Raw genomic sequence first — 23,507 nt, 5'->3', positions numbered from 1 at the left:
ACAGCTGAACTAAAAACACTGTAGTAGAACACATGTTCTATTGTAAAATTCCAAAAAATTATAAGCACACCAATGTAGAATATGTTATTCTATCATAGCAGGCAATGAATCCATGAAGTTGTCAATTCATTCGGTCAATTGGTTCAACTAGTCGAATTGCAACAGATTCAGCCAGTCAGGTGTTTGACTGAGCAATGAGAAAGTAAATGTAATTTATATTCTTATAACTACCAAACCGTTTTAACATAAATCTGTTTAAGACATTAGAATTTAAGATAAGGTAGAAAGACAGACTACAAACAGTTCATGGCCTTCCAGCATTAATAGGACTCCAAGTATATTCATTTGCAATAAAACTTCAAATGAACCCAGCTTGTTTTGCATCAAATTGGAGTTAGGCTAAATTTAATGTTTCTAATTCATTTAGCAGCCAGGCATATTGATAATCATTATCAAATTTATCAAAAATGAAATATTTATCCTTCAAATCAAACATGCAATAAGAATGTTTTAAGATAATCCAAACTCAGATTAAGTTTACCTCCAAAAGGTTCAAGCTCGAGTGACATCTTCAAATGAATTGTTTGCCGATCTTTAAAGCTCTAAATTCAATTTGGCCATGATAATTTTTCAATCAACAAAGCTTTTGAAGAACTGCAAGCTAACTTAAATCCTGCAGTATTGAACTCTGGTTTGACCTTAAGAAATCCAGGAGGCCAAGTGGAAGGAAAAGTAGCAAAAATGTATGCAATGGGTTTTTGAAATCATGTACAATTGTCTCTTTGTTTTTTTTCCTTCTCTCATCTTCTCCTCTTCTCTTTCCATCCATGTAAACAGAGTATTGAAGGCACTTGAACTCGAGCTGTTTTGATTTCGCCATCATTGTTGCAATCCTCTAGTTCCTAGCATTCTTCTATTATATCACAGAATATGATACTAATATTAGATATATAGAACTGCTGAAACATAACGGTTTAATTTCACAGCAAGTTTACAAAATTGCAGAGCAAATTGCATTTCATCAACATTTCACCGCCAGGATAACTATTAAGATCACTGCAGAGATTGTTCCTTCAGGTTCTGCAGAATGCCTTGTTCTGCAGATTTAAAGTCGAGCAAATCTTGGGTTCAACCATATCAAAGATAACTTGACTATAGATTGCGTGTTGAAGGATGAAACGGTCCAAACAAGGCATAAGAATCCACGTTCGAGCAGCAGAATTTGACTTCTATTAATCTCCTGCACATTACCATGAGCCATAAGGAAGGCCCGAGAGAAACTCACAAACTTATCTACTTCTTGTATGCATATTGCTGGAAAAGGTCACCTCTAGGGCTGTTGCTTTTGCTTGTTGACCTTGACCATTTTGGCAGAACTCTACCAGAAGGCCCCTGCATTGCAGGCACTGACTCCTCACTCTCATAACCGTCAAGATCAATATCAATACACCGACCATTGCTTGCGGCAGCTGATGGTGCACTTTCTTCATTTACTAGCCTTGCTTGTCGTTTTTTGGACTGAACAGTGCTTTCAGAGAAATCATCATTATTACGTGGGTCACTACTTCCCGAACTTCTCCGTTTCTTTGTTCCATCAGTATTATCATTGCTGCTGCTGCTGCTATTCCTACTTGTTTTGCGATACTCTGCAATTGCAGATTCTATAGTTTCCAGTAGCCGGTCTCCGTACTTGTGCACCTTTGCCCTGGATTAAAATATGTGATTATATATACCTATAGCATTCAATCTACAGTACATTTAAGAAAAACTTACTTGCCAATGCCAGTGATCTCAAGAAGTTCATCTTTAGTTCTGGGTAATTTCTTACTGATTTGCTGCAATGTGGCATTTCTGAGATAGCAATAAGAATTCATCAAGCATCATCAACACAGATTATGGATATGCAGGATATTTGTGCATTAGTTAGTGTTTGTTTTTTTTAAAAAAAACTTACCCAAATATATGATATGCCATGACCCCTTCACCAGCTTCTTTTACAAGTGCCGTTCTTAGCATTCGTAGAGCAGTATAAAGTTTGGCAGAAAGATTCTGCAATTAGAACATAATAAATGTTCAACTAAATCACTTAGCTACCTCTGTTTACCAGAACATTATGACATGTATACGCATGTTACCAAATCTACTCCATTTTGCAAAGGAGCATCCGCATCAGCAACTGTGGCGTTTAACATCTCTTGAAGCAATGAACCCTTTGCTGGTGTCCCTTGAGTTTTGCTCATTTTAGATGGTTTTGCAGAAGCAGGAAACCTGGTGTCATATGAACATTAACTGCTATCACATTTGAACATTAATATAAATGTGAAGCTGCAGTTATATACCATTTTAAACAAAATGTCATCAGTATACTAATAGTAAGTCGCCTATCTCAAGAAAGCTTCTAATCTGAAAGTAATCAACTATACACAAGGATGTTGACAAAACTCTATTGATGAAATTATTTTAGAAACATTTAACAAAAAAATTTAAACTAAATTAAAACACACACACATAGAAATATGCCATCATAAACAGGGAAAAAATGAATAGCATATCTGAGCACTACAGAGTTATGTGAAAAAATTGCCAAAACTCGTAGACAAATAATAGGGAACTGCTATGCATGCTTAGGAAGCGAGCTATCATGGTATTGTTGAATACACAGATTCAAGAATTGGAAAATCAGTTGTATTATGTTACTTGACATCTTTGTAGAAAAATTTGCGAAGTATAAATAGTTAGTACTAAGCTACTTGCCCAATTACTGAGAAGCAGGGAATCATGGAGAATGGAATAAGCTGATTGCCTCTATGTTGCAAAAATCCTGGTGGTAGATTACACTATTGATAATTTATTTCCAAACATCTCAGGTAGAAGACACTAATAAATTTAATCAAAATTTTAATAATTTAAATAGTATTAGTGATATAAGTAGGCATAGAGCTCAATTGAATGATAATATTTATATAGTTGACAAAGAATACTTGGGAAGAACACAACTTGATGATGATGATGATATTGACAACTGATGACAATGATGATCTCAGGTACCCTGCTATCATTTTTACACAGATAAAATGATCTTGCTCCCTTTGTCTATCAGTTTGCATCAAAAGTTCCATGAAACACACGAACACTGCTATAATCAAGCTCACATCAGACGAAGCTTTTAAAGCCAAGTTGATCAGTGAATCAAGAAGAAATCCAATCCCTACTATTAAGTATCGATAAAGTTGACCCAAGTGCTAGAGGGGGGGAGTGAATAGCGCCTTGACGAGCAAACAGATTTTTTTTTCGCGTGTGTCCTTGCAAAGCCAAAAAAATCTGTTAAGTGAAGTGAAAATAAGATAAACCAAAATCATGTAGTGCAAAACTAACACAAGTTGTTTTATGTGTTTCAGACTCCTAGATCCTACTTCACGACCTGCTAACTAATAGATAAATCACCACTAAAAAAATCGCTTGATATTTCTTCTTATCAAAAGTGAAAAAATCTCATATAAAAATATTTCTTTTAAATAAAGATAAAACAAGAAAAAGTAATAGTTTTTATAAAAATGTAAGTTAAAGGCAGAAATCTACCTTTTTTAGTGAGTTCACACCTAGGTAGAAATCTACCTAAAATGTAAGATTATGAATTCTCTCATATTCTCTCACATCTTACTATGAGGTCTTCAAATTGTCACAGCTTTGCGTTACCCAAGAGTACACCTTCTGTCACGTCCTCAACCTCTCAGTGCACTAAGTCACCTACTTGTTCCACATGTCATCCTTTGCTAGGTCATCTATGTAATCCACCTCTTGTAGATACTGTCAAAGTTGTCGAACCAACTCCATGTTCCTTGTCTTATAGTGTGTCATACCATTCTTTGCCAATTCTAATGGACCTGATCAAACCAAGATAGTCATGACTCAACCGTGTCTAATCACAAGCTTCGTGTGCATCCTACCAAATCCATACAAATTTCATAGCACACACCAATCGCATAGGTGAACTTAGTTTACACTCTTTGTCAAACACATCAAACATCTTGGTTGAACATGACCACCTGAGGCACAATTGCGCTAACAGCTACATCTGTTGAGATCATAGGCTCAATACATAAGCATTCTTCCCGAAACCCAAACTTTGCTTCATCAGTAGACTCATCGCTGCCCATTTGTAGCCAACAAGGCTATGGAACATTGATTTCCTCCACAATTGCAACAGAGATTCTGATAGCTTTCAACAATGTGTAGCACACCATTCTCATTTGGTAATCATCTTCCTTCCTCTTCTGATGCAACAAAGATCGTGATTGGTTTCCATTTCATCTTAGATGAGGATTGTGACGATTGCAAGGATCAAGTGATTGGCATTTTCTCTACCTTCATTACTCAAGAGGTTGAGGGATCAAGATGGAACAAAGCCTTCGCCCTCATTTCTCCTCTTCTCTCATTCCTCTTCCAATCCAAGGTTTGTTTCCTTGTATCTCCCTGCTCCCTTCTTGTGATGCTCCTCTCCGTCGCCACTAAAGGGAAATGGGAAGTCACTTGAATTATGCACATTTAATGGCAGAGACTAGAAAGGAAAAGTTTCCAATGATTTGAGTTTTTTCCCCTCTCCTCTAGAACCTCCGTATTCTGTTCCTCTCTTGATTTCAAGCATGTTCCATGCTGTGTTGGCAATGAATGCTATTTAAGTAGTCCTTTTAGCAGTGAATCCTCAGTGAAGAGGTAGGATCTTACCCTCTCTACAATATGGACTCTCCTACATTGTTGTGGTTATTCAACTGCGATGGTTTGCCATTCATTGTTATGAATCTGATCACACTTCTCTCTCAAGTTGATTCCTAGAGTGTGATCTTACTCTTAGGTTCATCATAGTTAATTTCAAGTTTGAAACAGCAAGTTCAGCATGTATGTCTCAGTTAAAACCCAAAGAACAGAGGTTCTTTGAAACAATTTTAGTGTTAGAAGTTGAGGATGGTCAAGGGAATCTAATCCTGGTTAATGACTATAGGCTGCAGAACCCTCAAAATGTGTCTAATGGTGTAACCAATCTAGCTATTTAGGTTTAGTTCGAATAAGTTTAAAGTGCGGAGATATACCAAAATTGAGGTTCACAAGTCCCCATCAGTTGTACTCCTCTTCATTTAGGTGATGATTTAATTCTAGAGTAAAACTAAGGTTAAAATCATCATGATAAAAACCTAGGCAATGAGGAAAACCTTATTTCACCTTTCATATCTTTCACTATGTTGATTTAAAGATGATGGAATGTTAATATGTGCTATCATGGTGGATCTATCCATCAGATCAATCGACCTAGTGAACTGGACAAGTTTGGCACCAAGCATGTTGGGTCAACAAAGCCACATATTTCGAGAGAAATGTTGGAAAAACAGGTGGATTGGACACAAACCACGCAGACCAAGTGAATCATTGATAGAAAGAATCAGATAGACTAAATGAGTAAAACATAGAAAAAAAACATTCCACTGCTTTGCATTGTTACAACTAAACAAAGAAATGAAATATATTGTTCCCTTTTTCATTTTGTTCCATTTCATTTTAATCTTATTCAGATTTGATTTCCTTCCATTCTACCATACCAAACACACCATAAATGCTTTGTCAAAACACAAACCTAACTCAAAGAAGAAAAAAATAAACATGAATCCAAGTGTAGGAAAACAGAGGGAAAAGTGCAAACCTTAATACAACCCTTTGTTTTCCAGAACGAAGCATTTGGACCTTAGACTCATTTACCTGCAGAATCAAAACAAGTTTGGTCGTCATTAAGTGTTGAGGGAATGTTAGATTAGCACACCACTGGGAGAAAAACAGGATCTCATCCCTAAAATAATCTACTAATAGATCACATCAAATACTTTATATTTGACATACTACCTTCAGAATAGAAGACACGGATCCATAAATATCACTCTTCTTGACATCCTCCACAAGAATATCTTCAGTAACCAAATGGTGAATAATTCTTGATGCTTCACCCTTTGCTAGATGCTTTCCAGCTCCATGAAGGCTCAAATTATCATGTCTATGTTTCTTGACCTACAGCATAAGTAAAATATTACTGGCAAAGTTCAAATTTGTTTCCATCACAGTTTGGAACATGAAATTCAGGTAACCAAGTGCACACATTTTGACTGAGGGAACCCCTGTACACGTCAAGAATATGAGATGTTGAGTACTGTTTTCCTGTCGATATTACCAACTCAACCTACAAACCAAGCTCATGGAAACATATGTAAGGAACAAAGTTTTATGGCATGCCAGTGATCTCATCAATATATTCACTTAAAAAAAAAACAGTTTCTAACCAATTGAATTGCAATATCAGTTACATCCTTGTCAACCCAGGTCAACATTTTTGAACAGTTGTCACAGGTTCTTTTGCAGTTGTTTGGGTCAAACTTCTCTCCTAAATGCATCAGTTGTAATAGTCGTCTGCAATCTACATCATTCTCACAATAGGAAACCTGCAGTTGAGGTACAAAAGTGAGCATGGTATCTTGCTTCCAACTTGCTATTAGGAAAGCACCAAGTTTGTTGAGTACCATACGAAGCAGGTTCTCAACATTTGTTTCTAATACTCTGTCGCTGCTTGCTAAAGAATTGCGTCTTGCTGTAGATGTCAAAGGACTTTGCTCAATCACACCCTGGGTAAGCATGTGCTTCACACGTATCTATTCTTGCAAGAAAAAAAAGAAAGTTGCATTGTCAAAGAAATAGTTTAAAATATAATACAAGGTGGCAAAAAGGCGACTATGCTCGCCCCCAGCGCCCCTGCCAACCCGTCCCAAGGCCAACGAGGAGAGGTAAATCATAGGTAGCTACTAGCCTTTGGAATAGTGACTGACACATAAGAGAGACATTTACTCTCGGCTATGCCGAGATTCGACCTCGGACCTCATGGTGACAGCACCTCATGCGCTAGCCGCTAGACCATCCCAAAGGGACAAGTTTAAAATATAATGAGAGAGAGAGAGAGAGAGAGAGAGAGAGAAATGCAATAAGAAGCATGCAACAGCTCACGTAATCACTATAGCTGTAGTATAATACACAAGAGGATCTTAGACCATCTCTACCAGCACGTCCACATTCCTAAGAATCAAAATGATAAACTTTTTAGTCAATGTCATACCTATCAAGAGTTCAAGGCATTATGCCCCATTAAACTTATAAATGAATTTCAAAAATTACCTGATGATAACCTTCAATGGATTTTGGGAGAGAATGATGGATAACAAAACGTACATCAGGTTTGTTAATACCTAGTATGCGCAAATTGGGATCAAGTTTTGATGTCTTGACTACAAATGGAGGAAAATTCTTATGCAATAAATGAGGCAATACCCATTCCAAATGCCACAGTTGCACATATTATATTGATCTCATCTTTACTCCATTGTTTCTGAATGTAAGCTCTTTGAAGAGGATCCATGCTACCATGATAAAATGCTGCTTTATGTCCATATCCCTGAAAATATTGCAGGATTTTCAATAGTGTCTATATCCCTGAAAATATTGCAGGATTTTCAATAGTCTTAATGATGCAAAAGACACTCAATTTTTACAATAGTTATGATCAACAAGCAATCTGGTAGATCTGTTTGCTAAACAAAAAACATAATGAACATACTTCTAATCTTTAGCAAATTTTTCTTTTAAAAAAAATGTCACTATTAAACCTTCACCCAGTGCCAAATATGGTTATCCTATGATCAAGTAATATTCTTTATAAGTCTTAACAACATAATGATTGAGGAAATAAACCAGTTAACAAACTAAGAAACGAACCAAATTAAATTAAGCTTCTAACAAAATTGCTCCAAAATCCTAAATAAGACAACCACTAAGAGACTTCCATTTAAAGATTTATTCTCCTAAAGAGAACTTGCCACAATAAACACTTGCAAATGTAAAAAAAAAAAGACTTAAATTCCTACTTTGCATTATTTTCCCCTATTAAGACTCAACTCGAGGTGAGTTATCAATTTCAATTAGGGTCCTTTTCAATGATTAAGAAAAAGGAGTAAACATCATCTAAAACATAGCCCTCACTAAAGTATAATGTCTCTAAGACTTAACATCATAGGGAAAAAAAATCTCTAAGTATAATGTCTCTAGCAAACACTAATCAATTAATTTTAATTTGCTTGTATTTCAATTTTATTTAACAACATAAGGAAAAAGAATGTTGGCAAAAAAAAATAATTAAATAACTACTTCTGTTATTCCAATGAAGCTTCTTCTACTGCAACAATTGCAACAAAGCATAATTATAAAAATTGGATAGAAAATCAAATTAAATAAGTTCTGAACAATCAATTTAGTGGTTAAACCAATAGATGAATTTATTAAATTATATGGCTATACAAACATTGACCCAACCAAATCTATTAGTTAAACCAACCTTGGTCAAACAATTAAATTGCAAATCTATTGATTGCATTCATATATTATACGCTTAAGTAATGATAATAAACTGAATTGAAGTATCGTAGCTAGACACTAGGTAAACTACAAACAATGACAGTTGAAGGAATGAAGCGTGGAGGATTAGTAACACAAGCGATAACAAGATAAGATCTATAGGATTTCCTTCTATCAACTTCAAAAGCAATTAAATAATCAATCTAATCAAAAGATCTAATATACCCTCCATGTCATTACTTTTTTATAAGGATACATTTGGCATTTTGGATGTGTAAGGTCCAATGCCCAATTTTTCTTGTTTAATTAAAACTTAACATTTGAACCCTTTATTTTCCTTTCACTTCTTCATGAACTAAATCAAGTTGCAAGTTGATTTCGATTTTGACCAATTTTGGCGTCAAGTTGCTCTAATTTATAACTACAGTTGTCAATCGGGCCGACGGCAAGGAGGACCGACCTATGGCAGGCCAACAATATGACAGGGCAAAGTAGGCCAACCCGTCATCTTGGCGGATTAGAAAATCCCCAACTCAAGACAAGTTGCAGGTTAGGCGGGTCAACCTGTGAATCCACCAAAAAATAAAATAAAATAAAAAAGTTTGCGACGGCTTGGGTTGGCCGATTGCTCATCTAGTTAAGAGAAAATGCTCATCGAGCAAAATGAATTTAACACCTATTACTCAGTAAAATGCAAGTTAAGAAAGCTTACCATAAAGATGATTATAAACAAATCTAGTAACCCTAATTACATCAATGCACTATAAAAGAACGGCAAGTGTGCTCTTAGTTTTGTTGAACATGAGAGGCATGCCAAGGGACCTCAACTACTATTCAAGGTGCATGAGCGACAACTTCAACATTTCCTCAACCCACAGACCAACCCAAGCCCACCACAGGCGGATCCACACGGGTTGCGGGCTCAAGAAAATTGGCCTACCTCAACCTGCCTTAAAATGGTTTGATTAAATTTCAACCCAACCCGCTTAAATTTTTTGGCGGGGCGGACAAACCCGATGGCCCAACCCAAATTGAAGGCTCTATTTATAACTAGTATGTGTTGTTAGATCTCAGCTAAAGGAGAGAGCAAAGTTGTAATGTGACAAGTGATTAGCATGCAATAGAGATGACAAATTAAAAAGATATGTCTTGTGAATCTTCGTGACCCACAGATGGCAATATTATCCAACATGGGCCACTAGCAAGGCCTTGGGCAACAAGCACAGTAGCGAGAATGCTCAATGTCACTAGTGTTGAAAGGAATAAGTTTAAAATTCATATTTATGTAGAAGATCCATATAAATCAAATCTAACTATGATGAAGACTTCATGTGTGTTACAAGCAGTGTTCTAAAAGGCGCCGCCTAAGCAGTGCTTAGGCAGTGGGCGACTGCCCACCCACCCGCCTTTTGCAAGGCAATGCTGGTAGGCATCCTCACATTAAGGCCGCCTAGGCGACTAGGCGTCACTTAGGTGCAGGGCGTTCAATTTTTCTTTTAAAATAAAAGCCTTCCGAATTGATTGACCGATCGATTGAACACTTCCAATAGATTAGTCGATCGATTGAACACTTCTAATTGATTAGCATGAGTTTTGCGAGAAACAGAAGTCTGCTGAATTGATTGGCCGATCGATTAAACAATTCCAATCGATTGGCATGAGTTTTACGAGAAACAGAAGTCCGCCGAATTGATTGGCCAATCGATTAAACACTTCCAATCCATTGGCATGAGTTTCGCGAGAAATAGAAGCTTACCAAATCGATTGCTAGGAGTTTCACGAGAAACAGAAGGTTGCTAAATCAATTGATGAGTTTCTACCAATCAATTGGCGACGACGAAAGGGGTCTATATTTTGATTTTTGAATCGTTTAAAAGGGGTTTTTCCTATTCGAGCAGCAGATGCCTCTTCATCTCCCCCCCCCCCCAATCGATTGAACACTTCCAATTGATTGACATGAGTTTTGCGAGAAACAGAAGTCTGCTGAATTGATTAGCCGATCGATTAAACACTTCCAATCGATTGGCATGAGTTTCGCGAAAAATAAAAGCTCACCAAATTGATTGCTAAGAGTTTCGCGAGAAACAGAAGATTGCCAAATCGATCGGCGACGACGAAAGGGGTCTATATTTTGATTTTTGAATCATTTAAAAGGGGGTTTTCCTCTTCGAGCAGCAGATGCCTCTTCATCTTCCCCCCCCCCCCCCCCCCTCTCTCTCTCTCTCTCTCTCTCTTCTTCATCAAAGAGGAGCAGTAGCCGCCTCTTCATCTTCTCCCTCCCCTTCTTCTTCTTCATCAAAGAACGGCATCTTTGCTGCCATTTTCTTCTCCAACAGCCACAACATCAGCCCTAGCTGCTGCCTTTATCCCAGCCAACAACCACTAGCACCCTGCCTTGTTTCTTGACAACAGCCGCCAGAGCTCGCCGTAGCTAGCCAAGGCTGCCAACGACGAACTGCTAGGCCGGAGGGGAGCACCTTGTTCCCTCATTTCCAGCCTTCGACAGCCTCCTTTTCTTCCTAGTAACTTTTTCTTCTACTAGGTTAGTAACAACATCCATGGTTTAAGTTGGTTAATAAAATTCAATTGTGTGTTATTAAATCTTGTATGTTATTGCTGGGCTTGAATTAATAATTGATTTTTTGAATGTTTGATAACCATTGCTCGACTCAAATGATTTTTTTTTTAAATTGATATTGATAATTTTTTACTTGTGTAGTAAAATGTCGAGTATTATATCTTCTGAAACATCTAATTCAATGATGGAGATTGATACCCCTTTGAAACGTAATTTGGATGACGTTGGATGGGAATTTACGAACTTGGTGGATCCTAAAAATTTAGATAAGTTGAAATGTAAGTTATGGAAAAATTACTAGTGATGGAATTTATAAGATCAAACATGTTGCCAATATCAAAGGAAATGTCGGCCCGTGTAAAAGTCTTCGGATGAGGACAAAGTAAAGTGTAAGAAAGCCATTAAAGAAGCAAGAACAAAAAAAGCAACAAAAGAATATGAATGAAATTGATGTAAGAGAAGAAGTTGTTCTCGAAGAAAATGAGGAAGATGAAGGGAGTCTACGGACAAGAAGAAATCCGCTTACTCTTGGCCCTATGAACTGATTTACATCCATCATTGATCCCAAATCTTTATTAAGTGGAAGTAAGAAGATAAAACAACAAATATTATCGATGCACTTTAGAAGCAAAGGACACACAATGTACACCAATATTTAGCTCGATGGGTGTACGAATCCAGTATTCCTTTTCATGCCATTGACAATGATAGCTTCAAGAGGTTTGCGGAAGCGGTTGGTCAATTTGGCCTAGGTTATCATCCTCCAACTCAATACATATTAAGGGAGCCTTTATTAAAGGAAGAAGTAGATAGAACTAAAAGTCTATTAAAGAAGCAAGAAGAAGAATGGGCTTTGAATGGTTGCTCAATTTTGACTGATGCTTGGACCGATCGGAAAAGAAGTATCATGAATTTGTGTCAATTGTAAAGAAGGCACAACTTTCCTTTCTTCTAGGGAAGCATCGAATGAAGCACATACCGGGAATTATATATCTGAATATGTGGACAAGTGCATTAAAGAAGTTGGGCCCCAAAGTGTAGTTCAAGTGGTAACAGACAATGCTTCGAATAATATGGCAGCAAAAGATTTGTTGAAAGAGAAGATGTCACATATATTTTGAACTTCATGTACAACTCACACCGTGAATCTTATGCTTCAAGGAATTGGGAACCAACCTAAATTCAAAGGAGTGAGTGAGAAGGCAAAGAGCTTAACAATCTTTATTTATGCACATCACAAGGCGTTATCAATGATGAGAAAGTTTACCAAAAAAAAGGGACATAGTGAGGTAGAGAGTAACATGATTTGCAACCGCTTTTCTAACTTTGCAAAGCTTGATGGAGAAGAAAAGTGAACTAAGAGCTATGGTTGCTAGTGAAGAATGGAATGCATGCCAACATTCAAAGAGTGCAAAGGAGAAAGTTGCATATAATACCGTTATGAGTGCTTCTTTTTGGAATAGGGTAAGTTTTTGCTTGAAGGTGTTTGCCCTTTTAGTTAAGTTGTTTCGTCTTGTTAATTGGGATAAGAAGTCATCTATGGGTTTTATGTATGGAGAATTACTTAGAGCGAGAAAGGAGATTAAAGTGACATTCAAAAATCAAAAGCTTCAATATCGTCTAATTATTGATATTATTGATGAGAAAAGTCGTAATCGGCTTAATAGCCCACTACATTTAACGGTCTACCTCTTGAATCCTTATTGCTCCTTCAATGACCGGAACATAGGAAGTGAAGAGGTGGTCACAAATGGATTTTTCACTTGTGTTGAAGCATTCTTTCCCGATGGTATTAATAGCCAAAGTGGGGTAGTAAATGTGGAGTTGTTGAAGATATCAACAAAGCGGAGGGATTTGGAAGAGCATTGGCTATAATTGGATGCACAAAAAATGATGAGAAATATGATTAGGGTAAGAACTAAGTAATAATTGCTTACTTTATTTTGTGATTTTTATTGCTTGTTTCTTGATTTTGCTTATTGTTATTGTTTGATTTTTTTTATTTAGTTGGATGGTAGCATCTTTTTGGAAATGGTGTACCTAAATTGCAAAATATGGCTAAAAAGATATTTTCTTTAACTACAAGTTCTTCAAGTTGTGAGAGAAATTGGAATACTTTTGAGGGGGGTAAGCACTTAATTACTTATTATGTAACTACTAATTAGTAATTACTAAATGTCTAAATATGTATTCAATATTAATATTTTTCTTTAATGTAGATTCATACAAAGAAAAGAAATATACTAGATACTGGAAGGTTGAACAATTTAATCTAGGTTCAATTCAATGCCAAGATCATAAACAAAAAGAGAAGACAAGAAGAAAAAGGAGTTGATGTGCTACTTGCTAGTGAAGCAACTATTGCACAAGGATGGATTGTTGATGATGGAGATGAAGATGTTGAGACAAATATTGAAAATGTAAAAGAACTTCACGAAGAAGAATTTGTATTGGATGAAGAAGAGGAAGATGTCATGAATTTTGAGTTTGAATCCGATACAAAGGAAGTATTGGAGAAATATGGAGATGAACTAGAAGAAGAATTAGGGATATAGGATTATATGAGTTCTTTTGTGTACTTTTGCTATTTTCACTGTATGTTAAAGTTGAACAAATTAATATTTTGAATTTTGATTAATATTTTGCTCCTTGTCAGTTTGTATACTTTTGCTATTTCGGACTATTTTCATTGTATGTTGAAATCAAATTATGCATATTTTGTGAGAAAAAAATATTCTACCTCAGCGCCTAGGTGTTGGACAGCGGGTGACCACCCGCCTATCGCCTAGCGCTTTTTAGAACATTGGTTACAAGGTTAAAGATAAAAAATGTTGTTGGCAAAGGAGACTAAAGATTTCCTTGCTGTTGGAGCAAAGCAGATATGGTCAACTTCTTCAAGTGGAAGTTTTGCGGAGCTTGTCACTATGGGATCCTACAAGAATGGTGGCTTAAGGAGGCGAACGATGGTTGGTGGAAGGTGAATATGGGTGCTATCAATGAAGTTGTGGCAAAGTTGAAAGAGCATAGGGCATTGGTTGAAGGCCACAAAGCATAATCGATCAAGTCTATAGGTGGTCCTCGTACTAGTTAAATAGGTTAGGTTGTGAAAGATGAGAAGGAGGTGGATGGAAGTTGCTAGGGAAGGTGGTCATGGAAGATTTTGCATGTTGTAAGGTAGCAAAGGAAAGGTGAAGATGGATGAAGTGAGTAAAAGGGATAGAAGTGATGGGCAGTGAATGCACAAAGATAAAGGAGATTTAAGAGATTGTGAAGAAGTCGATTATGAGTTCCAAGTCTAATAGTCACATAAAGAGTTGATATCATTTGATGTGGCAGAAAAAATAAACAATCTCATACAAAGAAATAAACAAACTCAATAAAAATTGACCAAAATAATTATGTAAAAAAAAAACAGCTCAAGTGAGCTCTTTTTAAAGACTTTGACCCCAAACAAATTTAGAAAATAAATTAAATTATTTTAGGAAAGAAATAATCCTACATCCAAGATGATTCAATCAAATTAAGAAATAAACTAAATTGCAAATTGTGAGAAAAAATAATTAAATTTATATTAAACTAAACCAAAACTTCTCTAACCAGATAATCAATTGACTTGGGGAGTTCCTTTATAGACTTATTTTATTGAAGATGTGAACTCACTAAAATAAAAACTTACAACTAAAAACATACAAAACATAATTCGTTAGAACTCAATCAAGAAAATTATGTACAACTGAAGTTGCAATTGGCAAGTTAATCTATAATGTAATCTTCTAGGGGAATAATTAACTTGTAGCTTCATTTAAAAAAAAGTAGGAAAACAACAGTTAATATATCACTACATTGAGGATGTGTTGCACCCCAAACATAAGTAAATAGAATAAGCATAACCAGCTAATACAACAATGTGTGAATACCCAACATAATCACACAAGAGAAAGCATAATGGACAGTGGACTGCTGAGCAAAATTTTGATTTCATCCCATATAAAATATCTAAAAAGAATGCTATTTGACCAAAAGAACCTGTAGCTTTTCTGCCACTTTTTCGCAATCCATTCTAGAGAGACAATACACGATGCCACATTCATCAAAATGATTTTCCTTGATGAAATTATGAATGTCCTCTAGACACTTTTTTGTTTTTGGTATTACAGAATACCTGAAAAGAAAAAAGAGGGGGAAATAACCAAAAACAAATTGAAATTTATAGTATTTTATTAGCACTTACCATAAGTTTGAGCGATTAAAACTCTGTCGAAAAATAATGCAATTGATTAGACCAAGAGCTTGTACAACATCTTCCTTTACACTGACGGTTGCAGTAGCAGTCAAAGCAAGTACTGGAACATTTGGAAACTTCTGCTTCAAAATGCCAAGACCCTATTAAAGAAACACATAAATCAGACTAAATTTTATTTGTTTCCAAAAGATGTTGACTTTTAGGATATTTAATTACCTGATAATCCGGTCTAAAATCATGACCCCATTGACTTACACAATGGGCTTCATCAATAACAATTCTAGCCAAGCGTTCATTAGAATGCAAAGATCCCAGATGTCTTAACAAAACATCACTCCTGTGGTCAAATATAAATTTCAAAATAAAAAATCATCAAAAAAAGCTAAGAAAGCAAAAAATCAACGTTCTTACAATTGATTGATGGAAAGACATTGCATATCTTTTACTTTTATTATAACAATCTAAATGAATTTAAATCAGGGAGATGAAATACCAAAACAACAGCATAGCAATTATTTAATTTAAAAGTTAGTCAGATTCTCCAAAATAGCAAGTTGTAACAACCAGAGTAGCTGGATATTTTATCCTCCACTGAGGTTTGTATGATGACTGAAGATAGTAGTAAAAGAAGGAACAATAGACCATTATGCACGGACATCAGTAATAACTCCAAATACTAAAACTGGGATTAAAAAACAAAACACATAAAGATAAATATAGCTTCATCAGAAGAACCTGCTTAGTTGTTAAAGTAGTTGTGCAGTCCCAAACCTAACTATTTAGTATCAACTGCATGGGCCTTCTTCCATGATCTTTAATGAGGAAAGCCTAACTAAACAAAACCTTCATATTTTGATAGTCCTAACTGTATAGTAAAACTAGATTGACATTTTCATTATATTAAGGATGGCTTCTATCACTTCTAACCAAAAAAATCTTGGAAAGTATTGTACCACTTCTCACATTACTTACTTAAGTATCGCAACTTCTTCAGTGCATCTCTATGTCTCCTTTAAACATGTCAACAAAGCCTAGTCTTCTTTATCGTGTTCATGTTGCAACACCCCACATTATTCTCTTTCTAGTTATGTCACTAACTTTTTCAATATGATGAGGCTTTTCCTTGAGTTATGGAAAGACAAGTAAAAAATTGTATTTAGGACCTTCTGTCATTTCCATCAATATCATTCATCATCGTCATCAGGCTGTGTATCTCCCAACTATAGCTGACTTTATGGACTTAGCAAGCCCTACGCAAGACTAGATCACAACTACTGTTCAAATGAAATTGACCAATATTTTCTTTGACCCTCTCTACCTATTACACACCATTCTAATTAATTTAACTCTTATCACTATAGTCTTCTAGACCTTGTGTATCAATCCAAATTATAATATCTGCTTTGACCTCTTTAAATGATGGTATAATATCAGTTTATCGTAGCCCAGTTATTCATTCATCTGAAATTCACTGCAAATTGTCAGTAATAGCTCAACTCTTTCCAATATTTTTACGTGAGTTTCGTTGTGTTATTCCTTGTATATTTTTCTATAAAAAAAAGCTTTAATGATTTTACTACTAAATGCCAAAAATAGTGGATCAAACAATGTTGGAATCACCTACATTTTAACTTTTATAGCATTAATGGTTTTGTTTGTGCATATAATACACTGTCCACTGCCTAAGTAGTTGAATTATGAAACAGCTAATGATGTCAATATGATAATCCTATGTTGTATAGAAAAAACTTACTTTGCAATTTTTTCTGGAGTGACATACAGCAGTTTGTATTTGCAAACATCAGACATCAGTTCCCGAAAAATATCCTGTTGTTCAGCCCATTCAATATTGGCACCAAGATAAGTAGCAGGAATGTTTGCCTGCTCAAAAAAAAATGTAAAACAGCTCAGTTTAGAGTATTTTACTTATGAATAGTGAAACTTCATTACACTGTCTGTAATACCTGTAATAAATGCATAATTTGATCTTGAATGAGTGAGACAAGAGGAGAGACAACTAATGTTACTCCAGAGCTGATGAGAGCAGGAAGCTGCAAGAAAACTTCTATATACAGAGCCAGCCAAGAAAAGTATATTTGTGCTACATGAGTTCCAAAATAGCAATTATGTAATGCTTCTCAAATAATATTACCTAGAATGGCAGAAATTGGTTTAACAATAAAAGTTTAAATGTGAATCACAATCCCTAATGAGGATTAAGAAAAATGGGACTAAACTTTTGTACATATTAGACAGGAAAAACAGATTCAAAATTAAGTATATAGCCTACAATGATATTATACCTGGTATGTCAAACTCTTTCCACCACCAGTTGGCATTAAAACAAAGACATCACAACCACTCATTGTAGCATTGATCACCTCTCTTTGATTGGGGCGAAATGAGTGATTACCAAACACTTTTCTGTTGTTAGCCTAGGAAGAAGGAAAATTCAATAGTACCAAACATAATAAAGATGAAAAATCACAAAGAAATTTAAAGGGAGGAAATCACCTCAAGTTTCTTTGTCCATGGAAAGTCTAAACTTTTCCATTTTTTATCTCCAGATCCTTCAATGTAATTAATGTCAAGAAGCTTTGGAGTAAATACTTGTCTGTCTGCAGGTGTAGTCCCAAACTGGTTTGCATAACAGGATGGAGTAGGTGAGCTCCAAGTCATAGTATCTCCTGGTTCATTTCTTATGTAAGCCTGGGAGTTAAAGTTGACAGGATCTGTCATACTTGAGGGAATCTCAAGTTGAAAATTCCTTGAAGTAGTTGTTGATGCCATGAAAGATGATCTCTGTCTTTCTTCATCTTGATTTGAAAGGGAAAGGTCTTTCTCAAGATGCTGAATCTTATTTTTGAGATGTAAACTGGCACAAATATTAGGGGCGACAAAAAATATTCATTAAGGAGAAAAGAGTTCTCATGTAGCAAAGCATTCAAGTACATGTATACAAGGACAAACCGCTCCTGATTAAGATTTTTGCAGTGTTCAGGACTAAGCTCAGAAGCATTATCAAGAAGTTCAGTTGAGACAGTAATGAGCCTATCTTTCATCTGCTGCAAATGAACTGAAGCTCCTGGGCACTGACCTAGCTGCATAGTTCATGCCAATACCATGAAGAATGTATAAACTAGTAGCCAAAAAGCTTGTGTTGCACTAAAGATTTTACCTTGGAGCCATGAATACATAACTCACAGAGTTTCAGTGGCAATGCGTCTTCACCAGGGAGTCCTATGTAGCTTCTAGAGACTGGAGTGAAAGGTGCCTGTTTAGATACAGAACCTTCTGGTGTGCCAGTTACTTGATAGTGTTCCATAACTATTTGGTCTACATCGATACTCTGAAATTCATAATTACTATGATTTATATGAAGCCTCCAGCAGACAACCATATCTGAATTTTAAATTAGAACTCCCTAAACAAAGAAATTGCTAAATCCTACCTGCAATAATTCATCATCATCAAGGGCATCTAAAAATATGTCATTGGCAAGATTATCAACAGAATCACACGCAGCTTCATTGGTATCAACAATCATATGAGAAGAAGTTTGTGGCATCACTGTTTCAGTGACAAATGGTTGTCTTGGTCCAGAAGATGCTTCATCATTTTTACTAAAATTTCCACAATTCTGTGTATCATCTCTAGGATGTGATCCGCAGTGTGAATCATAGATGACTTTGGAGCTCCGGTTTTCACGACATGAATGTTCAATCTTTTGTGAATTATTAACTTTTTTAACCATGTGAGAGGGTGGCAGAGATACATGAAATTTATTATGGTCCTGTATTGCAGAAGTTACACCAGGCCTTAAGTAGTTCCTGTCTGCCATCTGCATGTTGCAAAAATCTTGCCAAGCCTGAAATGATTAGAATTACAAAGTAAATCAATCAACATGAGCAGTCTGATGTGCCAAAAAAATTGCCAACATGTTTGAACAATATAAAAGAAAGAATATGCAACCTGAAGCACAAAAAAATGATAATCTATTCAGTTATTTTTAGACCAAAGATTAGGCCCAATGACCCTAGTAAAGTAAATAGCAAATTTAAGAGTAAAAGATAAAGTTCAACATTGACAATATCAAACTATTAATTATAGCCAATAAAGGAAAGATCTATAATCAGGCATAATACATTTAAATTACCTTCTCAACATGTTGTACTTGCAGAGGCTTAGATCCTTGAATTTTACAAGCAACTGACCTGATGATTCATATATTAAGATGAAGGAATGAGCTAAATTTACATTTATAATAAAAGCACATAAAAATTATTTAAATAATAAAATTAGTAATATGCCCATACAATCTCATTTTGAACAAGTGTTGGATCACTAAGAATCTGGTATAATGGCGCTGAAAAGAAGAAAATATTGATAAACTTAAATTGCAAAAACCCAACATTGAATAACATGCATGCAAATATTAAATTTGAAGGTTGAATTGTAGAGAGAAATTTTAGAAACTAAAGGTTTTAAGTTAAGTAGAATTGACAAAATATTCAATAATAAGGAAACAAGCAAATGAATAGTTATCACAAATCAACATAGAATCCCAATAAGAGTTTCAAAAACATTGATCCTCTTATTCAACAAGAAAAAAAATGTTAATGTAGATATCATAAATAGGATATAGAGTGCATGAATTAAATGGAAAGCATCTGAAGTCAAGTATCACCATCATGTTTTCTTAGGATAAAAGAAACATTTTATAAGATATTAGCACAACTATAGAAGAAAGTGTTGGGCAATTAGGGAACAACTAAGAGAAAAAGTTAATGTTGCATATTAGACTAAGATGGATATCTTGGATAACTTGAAAAGATAGAATCAAAGACACTACTGACAAGGAAAAATTAGAAATAGCTCCAAGAACAATAAAATGAAAGGATATATGTTAAGAAGATATAAACATGTTCAAAGATGTCAAATAGATTGTATAATTAGATAAGTTGGTTGAATAAACTAGAATTGAATGTGTAAGGGGTAAAGGAAGACCAAAGAAATCTCTAGTTGAAATAATTGAAAAAAAAATTAATAGATCTCAACATTGCTAGTAATATAATCTTGCATAATATTCAATTGAGAGGACTAACATAGTGTTGATGAGGATGAGGATGAATATAAAGTTTGATGAAGTGTTGCTTAAGTTCAATGTTAGAACATATAATAGGATTCAGTACAGTTGAAATGATTGCAAAAGTATGAAAGAAGTGGAATCACAGATCTTAATTCTTGAAAAATTATATAGATAACTTAATACAGATCTAAAAAGGCCCAGTTTGGTTGCATATGCAATCACCTAGCTGAATTTTGAATGGAAGCACATGGTAGCTACGTATGGCATGTGCCATCTGCATGTGCAATTGAAAATTTTCTTATTTGGTTAATTGGAACTAATTTAGAAGAACCAAATTGATTTAAAATTTAAAGTATCATATTCCATATCGTAACTTGTAAATATTAACTAAAGTACTTATCTTGCAAGTAATAAATTCTTTAGATATCAATATAAATATTTAAAACTAACTGCGCATGCTCTCACATATTGCATATGCACTATGCAATGGGTCTACCTCATACCACCTGCATACATTTCTCAAGAAATTGCAACACTGTAAAAATGCTTCTATCTTCCTCAAATTTCACTAAAATTATTGGGAAAAGGCTTGGAAATCTCTAGCTCACATGATTGTTAGGGCATGCTCAAGGATTCTAATATAATGAATACACACTCATATATGCATTTTGACAAACATTCATACCAAAAACAGGCAAAACCTTTGAGAAAAAATACCTTGTAATCAACATGTCATCAGCACCTTTTTCAGATTGAGGTTTTTGTGTTGATAAAGAGAACAAAAAGGCAGAGCTCAGAAATTTTTCTTGACATGAAAATTCCTCAAATGCAGATGTGTGATTGAACCAATTGGTCTTGATGGATTTGTTCCCATTAGCAGATTTAAACCTGCTTTCACTCTGCATCTAAACATATGAAACTTTATCGGATTTAGCAGAAAATTGTTGATAAGAACTATTTTTCTGTGCACTGTTATACATGATATGAATTTTAATATTCATCAGTAATCCTCCTTTCCTATCATGATTACATCTTCTAATACAACCTATTAGATAAATGAGGAACCAGAACTATTATGCTGAGATAGTAAAAAGAAGCTTTTTATGTCTACGGACTCCATTAACAACAACACAGTTAATAGAAAGAGTGGCTAAGAAAGCTAAACAACTCAAATAGAGACTGGTGTTCAGACTGAAAAGAAGAAATAGTATCCAACTACCTTACGGAAAAAATATCAGAGTATCAAATTTACTAGAGAAAATTAGCAGCGGGTCACATGTAGGTTAATTCAAATAATACCAAGGAAAAATGGTGCTAGTCATTTCTACATTCAATGCAAATTGTTCATTTTTCTCTTAATGTGGTAAAGTAACTTGAGCCGCCACCAACGCCTTTGAGGCATATCACATCTGATTTATGATCAGCACAGCATCGCTTTGCAGGTATAGGGGAGCTCCTCTTCATATGAAGATCCTCATAGACTTCAGAAATTCCAAGCTGTAATGTAGTTCTCTTTATGTTCATAATATTTAATTTTCCTACAAACATAACTAGTTAACTTCACCACTCAAATGAGAGGCAGGACGACGACAACAACAACAACAAGAAGCTACCCTGCTAGTCAACTGTCAAAATAGAGCCCTGATTTCGGGTACCCAAACATCAATGAACCATTTATCTCAATGTGAAGAAGTATTTAAGAGAAAGTCCAGCAACAGCTCCTATCACCAAACTCCTAAGGCGACCATGTAACCAAGAACAAGGGCAAAACATTGGTGTTCAGTAAATTAGAAGAATTGGCATCAAAAAGTAATGAGAAATTGGGGGTATAAAAGGAGGAAACATCAATCCAAAACTAAGCAGCTAGATTTTCATTAGAAGGTGTGAAAACCATAAATCAGCACAAGGGTTTGCACTGGAGGAGGAATTATAAGCAGCAAAAAACGATTGAAAGGGGCATATCTCATCAAACTGCTTTTGGAAAATATGGTCCTTGATTAAATAAACTGTGGAGAGGGGAGCTTAAAATGGGTTCCGAAACAATTAAATTGAGTTCTCAGGCCAAAACGAACTCGTTTTAGATCAGGAGCTTTCAACGATCAAGTCAGTGACCTTATAAAGGAAAAGGAAAACCACGATCTCCGTCTTGAAGACTGCGATCTCAACAAATATCGCACAGTATTGGAACATCATCAATTTATCCCCGAGCCTTGATTTTTCGCAACCAAAAGATCTAATTTTTCCGTCCCCATTCAATCGTTAAAGAAAATAATATTACAATAGCAGGCGTATTTTGAAGCAGCATACATTCAAAGACCAAAAAAAAAAAAGTTCATTCACAAAACATTCGGAAAATTTTTTTACAAAATCCGGCCAGATAGATTACTTCGACCAACAGATCCAGAAAATGCCCTAGATATCGAATCATTCGGAGGCCTGTCCAAGACAGAGATCATGACCTAAACAGTAGTGCGAATCAGAGACATTACCAGCGATCCCAGTGTTGCGAGAGAGTACAGTCGCTATAGAGAAGCCATGCCCGTGGGTGGATCTTGCCGGCAACAAGGAAGAGTGAGGGCGGGAGAATGGGAAATGCTTTCGGCCCCGCACACAAACACGCTGTTTCTTTCAAATTTGGGGAGGGCGGAAATGGGCTTCAATCATGGATCGAGAATAATGGGCCGAATCAGGCCCATGGACACGCATGCTGCAGTTGCCTAATAAACTCATTTAAGTCACTTATGGTATGGACGGAAAAACCAAACGGTAAAAGTAAACCTGCCCATTCCAATTTGGACCCCACCCGGCCTGAATAATGGATCGGTTATCAGTTCACCTAGCAAATCAGGCTTGAACCGTGATCAGCTTGACAGGGACCGGGATGCTCGGGAGGAGCTTGAGGCACCCGGACATCTGAGGATCGTTTAAAAAATAATATATAGTTTAAAAAATAATATATAGTCGTTGGAACAATATGTTATTGTTGGAAACGTCGATTAATCGGCAATTTTAACCATTGAGTTAGGTGGGTAGGTTTTTTAATATTTTTTTAGGGTTAAGATTATTTAACTATTTTTTATCAATAGCTATATTGTAGTGTCGATTACTTTGTGAACTTTATAAATAAGGAACTCATTTCATCATTTTTACATAATCTTCTC

The 23,507-nt window shown here is 35.5% G+C and overlaps 1 protein-coding gene across 4 annotated transcripts; it reads right to left on the bottom strand.

Annotated features, from left to right (window-relative positions):
- Positions 1-916: 916 nt before the first annotated feature.
- On the bottom strand, positions 917-22,967 carry LOC122046828 (ATP-dependent DNA helicase Q-like 4A). Of its 4 annotated transcripts, XM_042607726.1 has the most exons (26): positions 22,836-22,967; positions 21,064-21,251; positions 19,414-19,471; positions 18,709-19,125; positions 18,436-18,606; positions 18,228-18,358; positions 17,772-18,132; positions 17,561-17,692; positions 17,222-17,308; positions 17,011-17,138; positions 15,474-15,594; positions 15,246-15,397; positions 15,041-15,176; positions 7,357-7,480; positions 7,204-7,274; positions 7,036-7,104; positions 6,558-6,686; positions 6,321-6,479; positions 6,140-6,220; positions 5,890-6,051; positions 5,693-5,748; positions 2,136-2,268; positions 1,955-2,049; positions 1,774-1,851; positions 1,329-1,705; positions 917-1,240 (listed from the first exon to the last, which is right to left on the bottom strand). In XM_042607726.1, exons 2-26 carry the CDS (start codon positions 21,249-21,251, stop codon positions 1,233-1,235), a joined length of 3,624 nt encoding a protein of 1,207 aa, XP_042463660.1. In that variant the 5' UTR covers positions 22,836-22,967; the 3' UTR covers positions 917-1,232. The 4 variants fall into 4 exon arrangements, with proteins under 4 accessions (XP_042463660.1, XP_042463659.1, XP_042463661.1 ...); XM_042607725.1 differs by having other exon boundaries at positions 917-1,705; XM_042607727.1 differs by lacking the exon at positions 7,036-7,104 and having other exon boundaries at positions 917-1,705.
- Between the last annotated feature and the right edge of the window lie 540 nt (positions 22,968-23,507).

The sequence above is a fragment of the Zingiber officinale genome, chromosome 2B (assembly GCF_018446385.1).
Source record: "Zingiber officinale cultivar Zhangliang chromosome 2B, Zo_v1.1, whole genome shotgun sequence".
Classification (NCBI taxonomy): Eukaryota; Viridiplantae; Streptophyta; class Magnoliopsida; order Zingiberales; family Zingiberaceae; genus Zingiber; species Zingiber officinale.
Note: the sequence above shows the minus strand (reverse complement) of the source record. Positions and strands in the feature narration are given on the sequence as shown.

Coding starts and splice junctions, on each gene's coding strand:
- LOC122046828 (XM_042607725.1), bottom strand. CDS start 21,251: ATGCAGAGTGAAAGCAGGTTTAAATCTGCTAATGGGAACAAATCCATC. Junction 18,359..18,435: donor TATGTATTCATGGCTCCAAG/GTAAAATCTTTA, acceptor TGAACTATGCAG/CTAGGTCAGTGCCCAGGAGC. Junction 7,105..7,203: donor CCATTGAAGGTTATCATCAG/GTAATTTTTGAA, acceptor TTTGATTCTTAG/GAATGTGGACGTGCTGGTAG.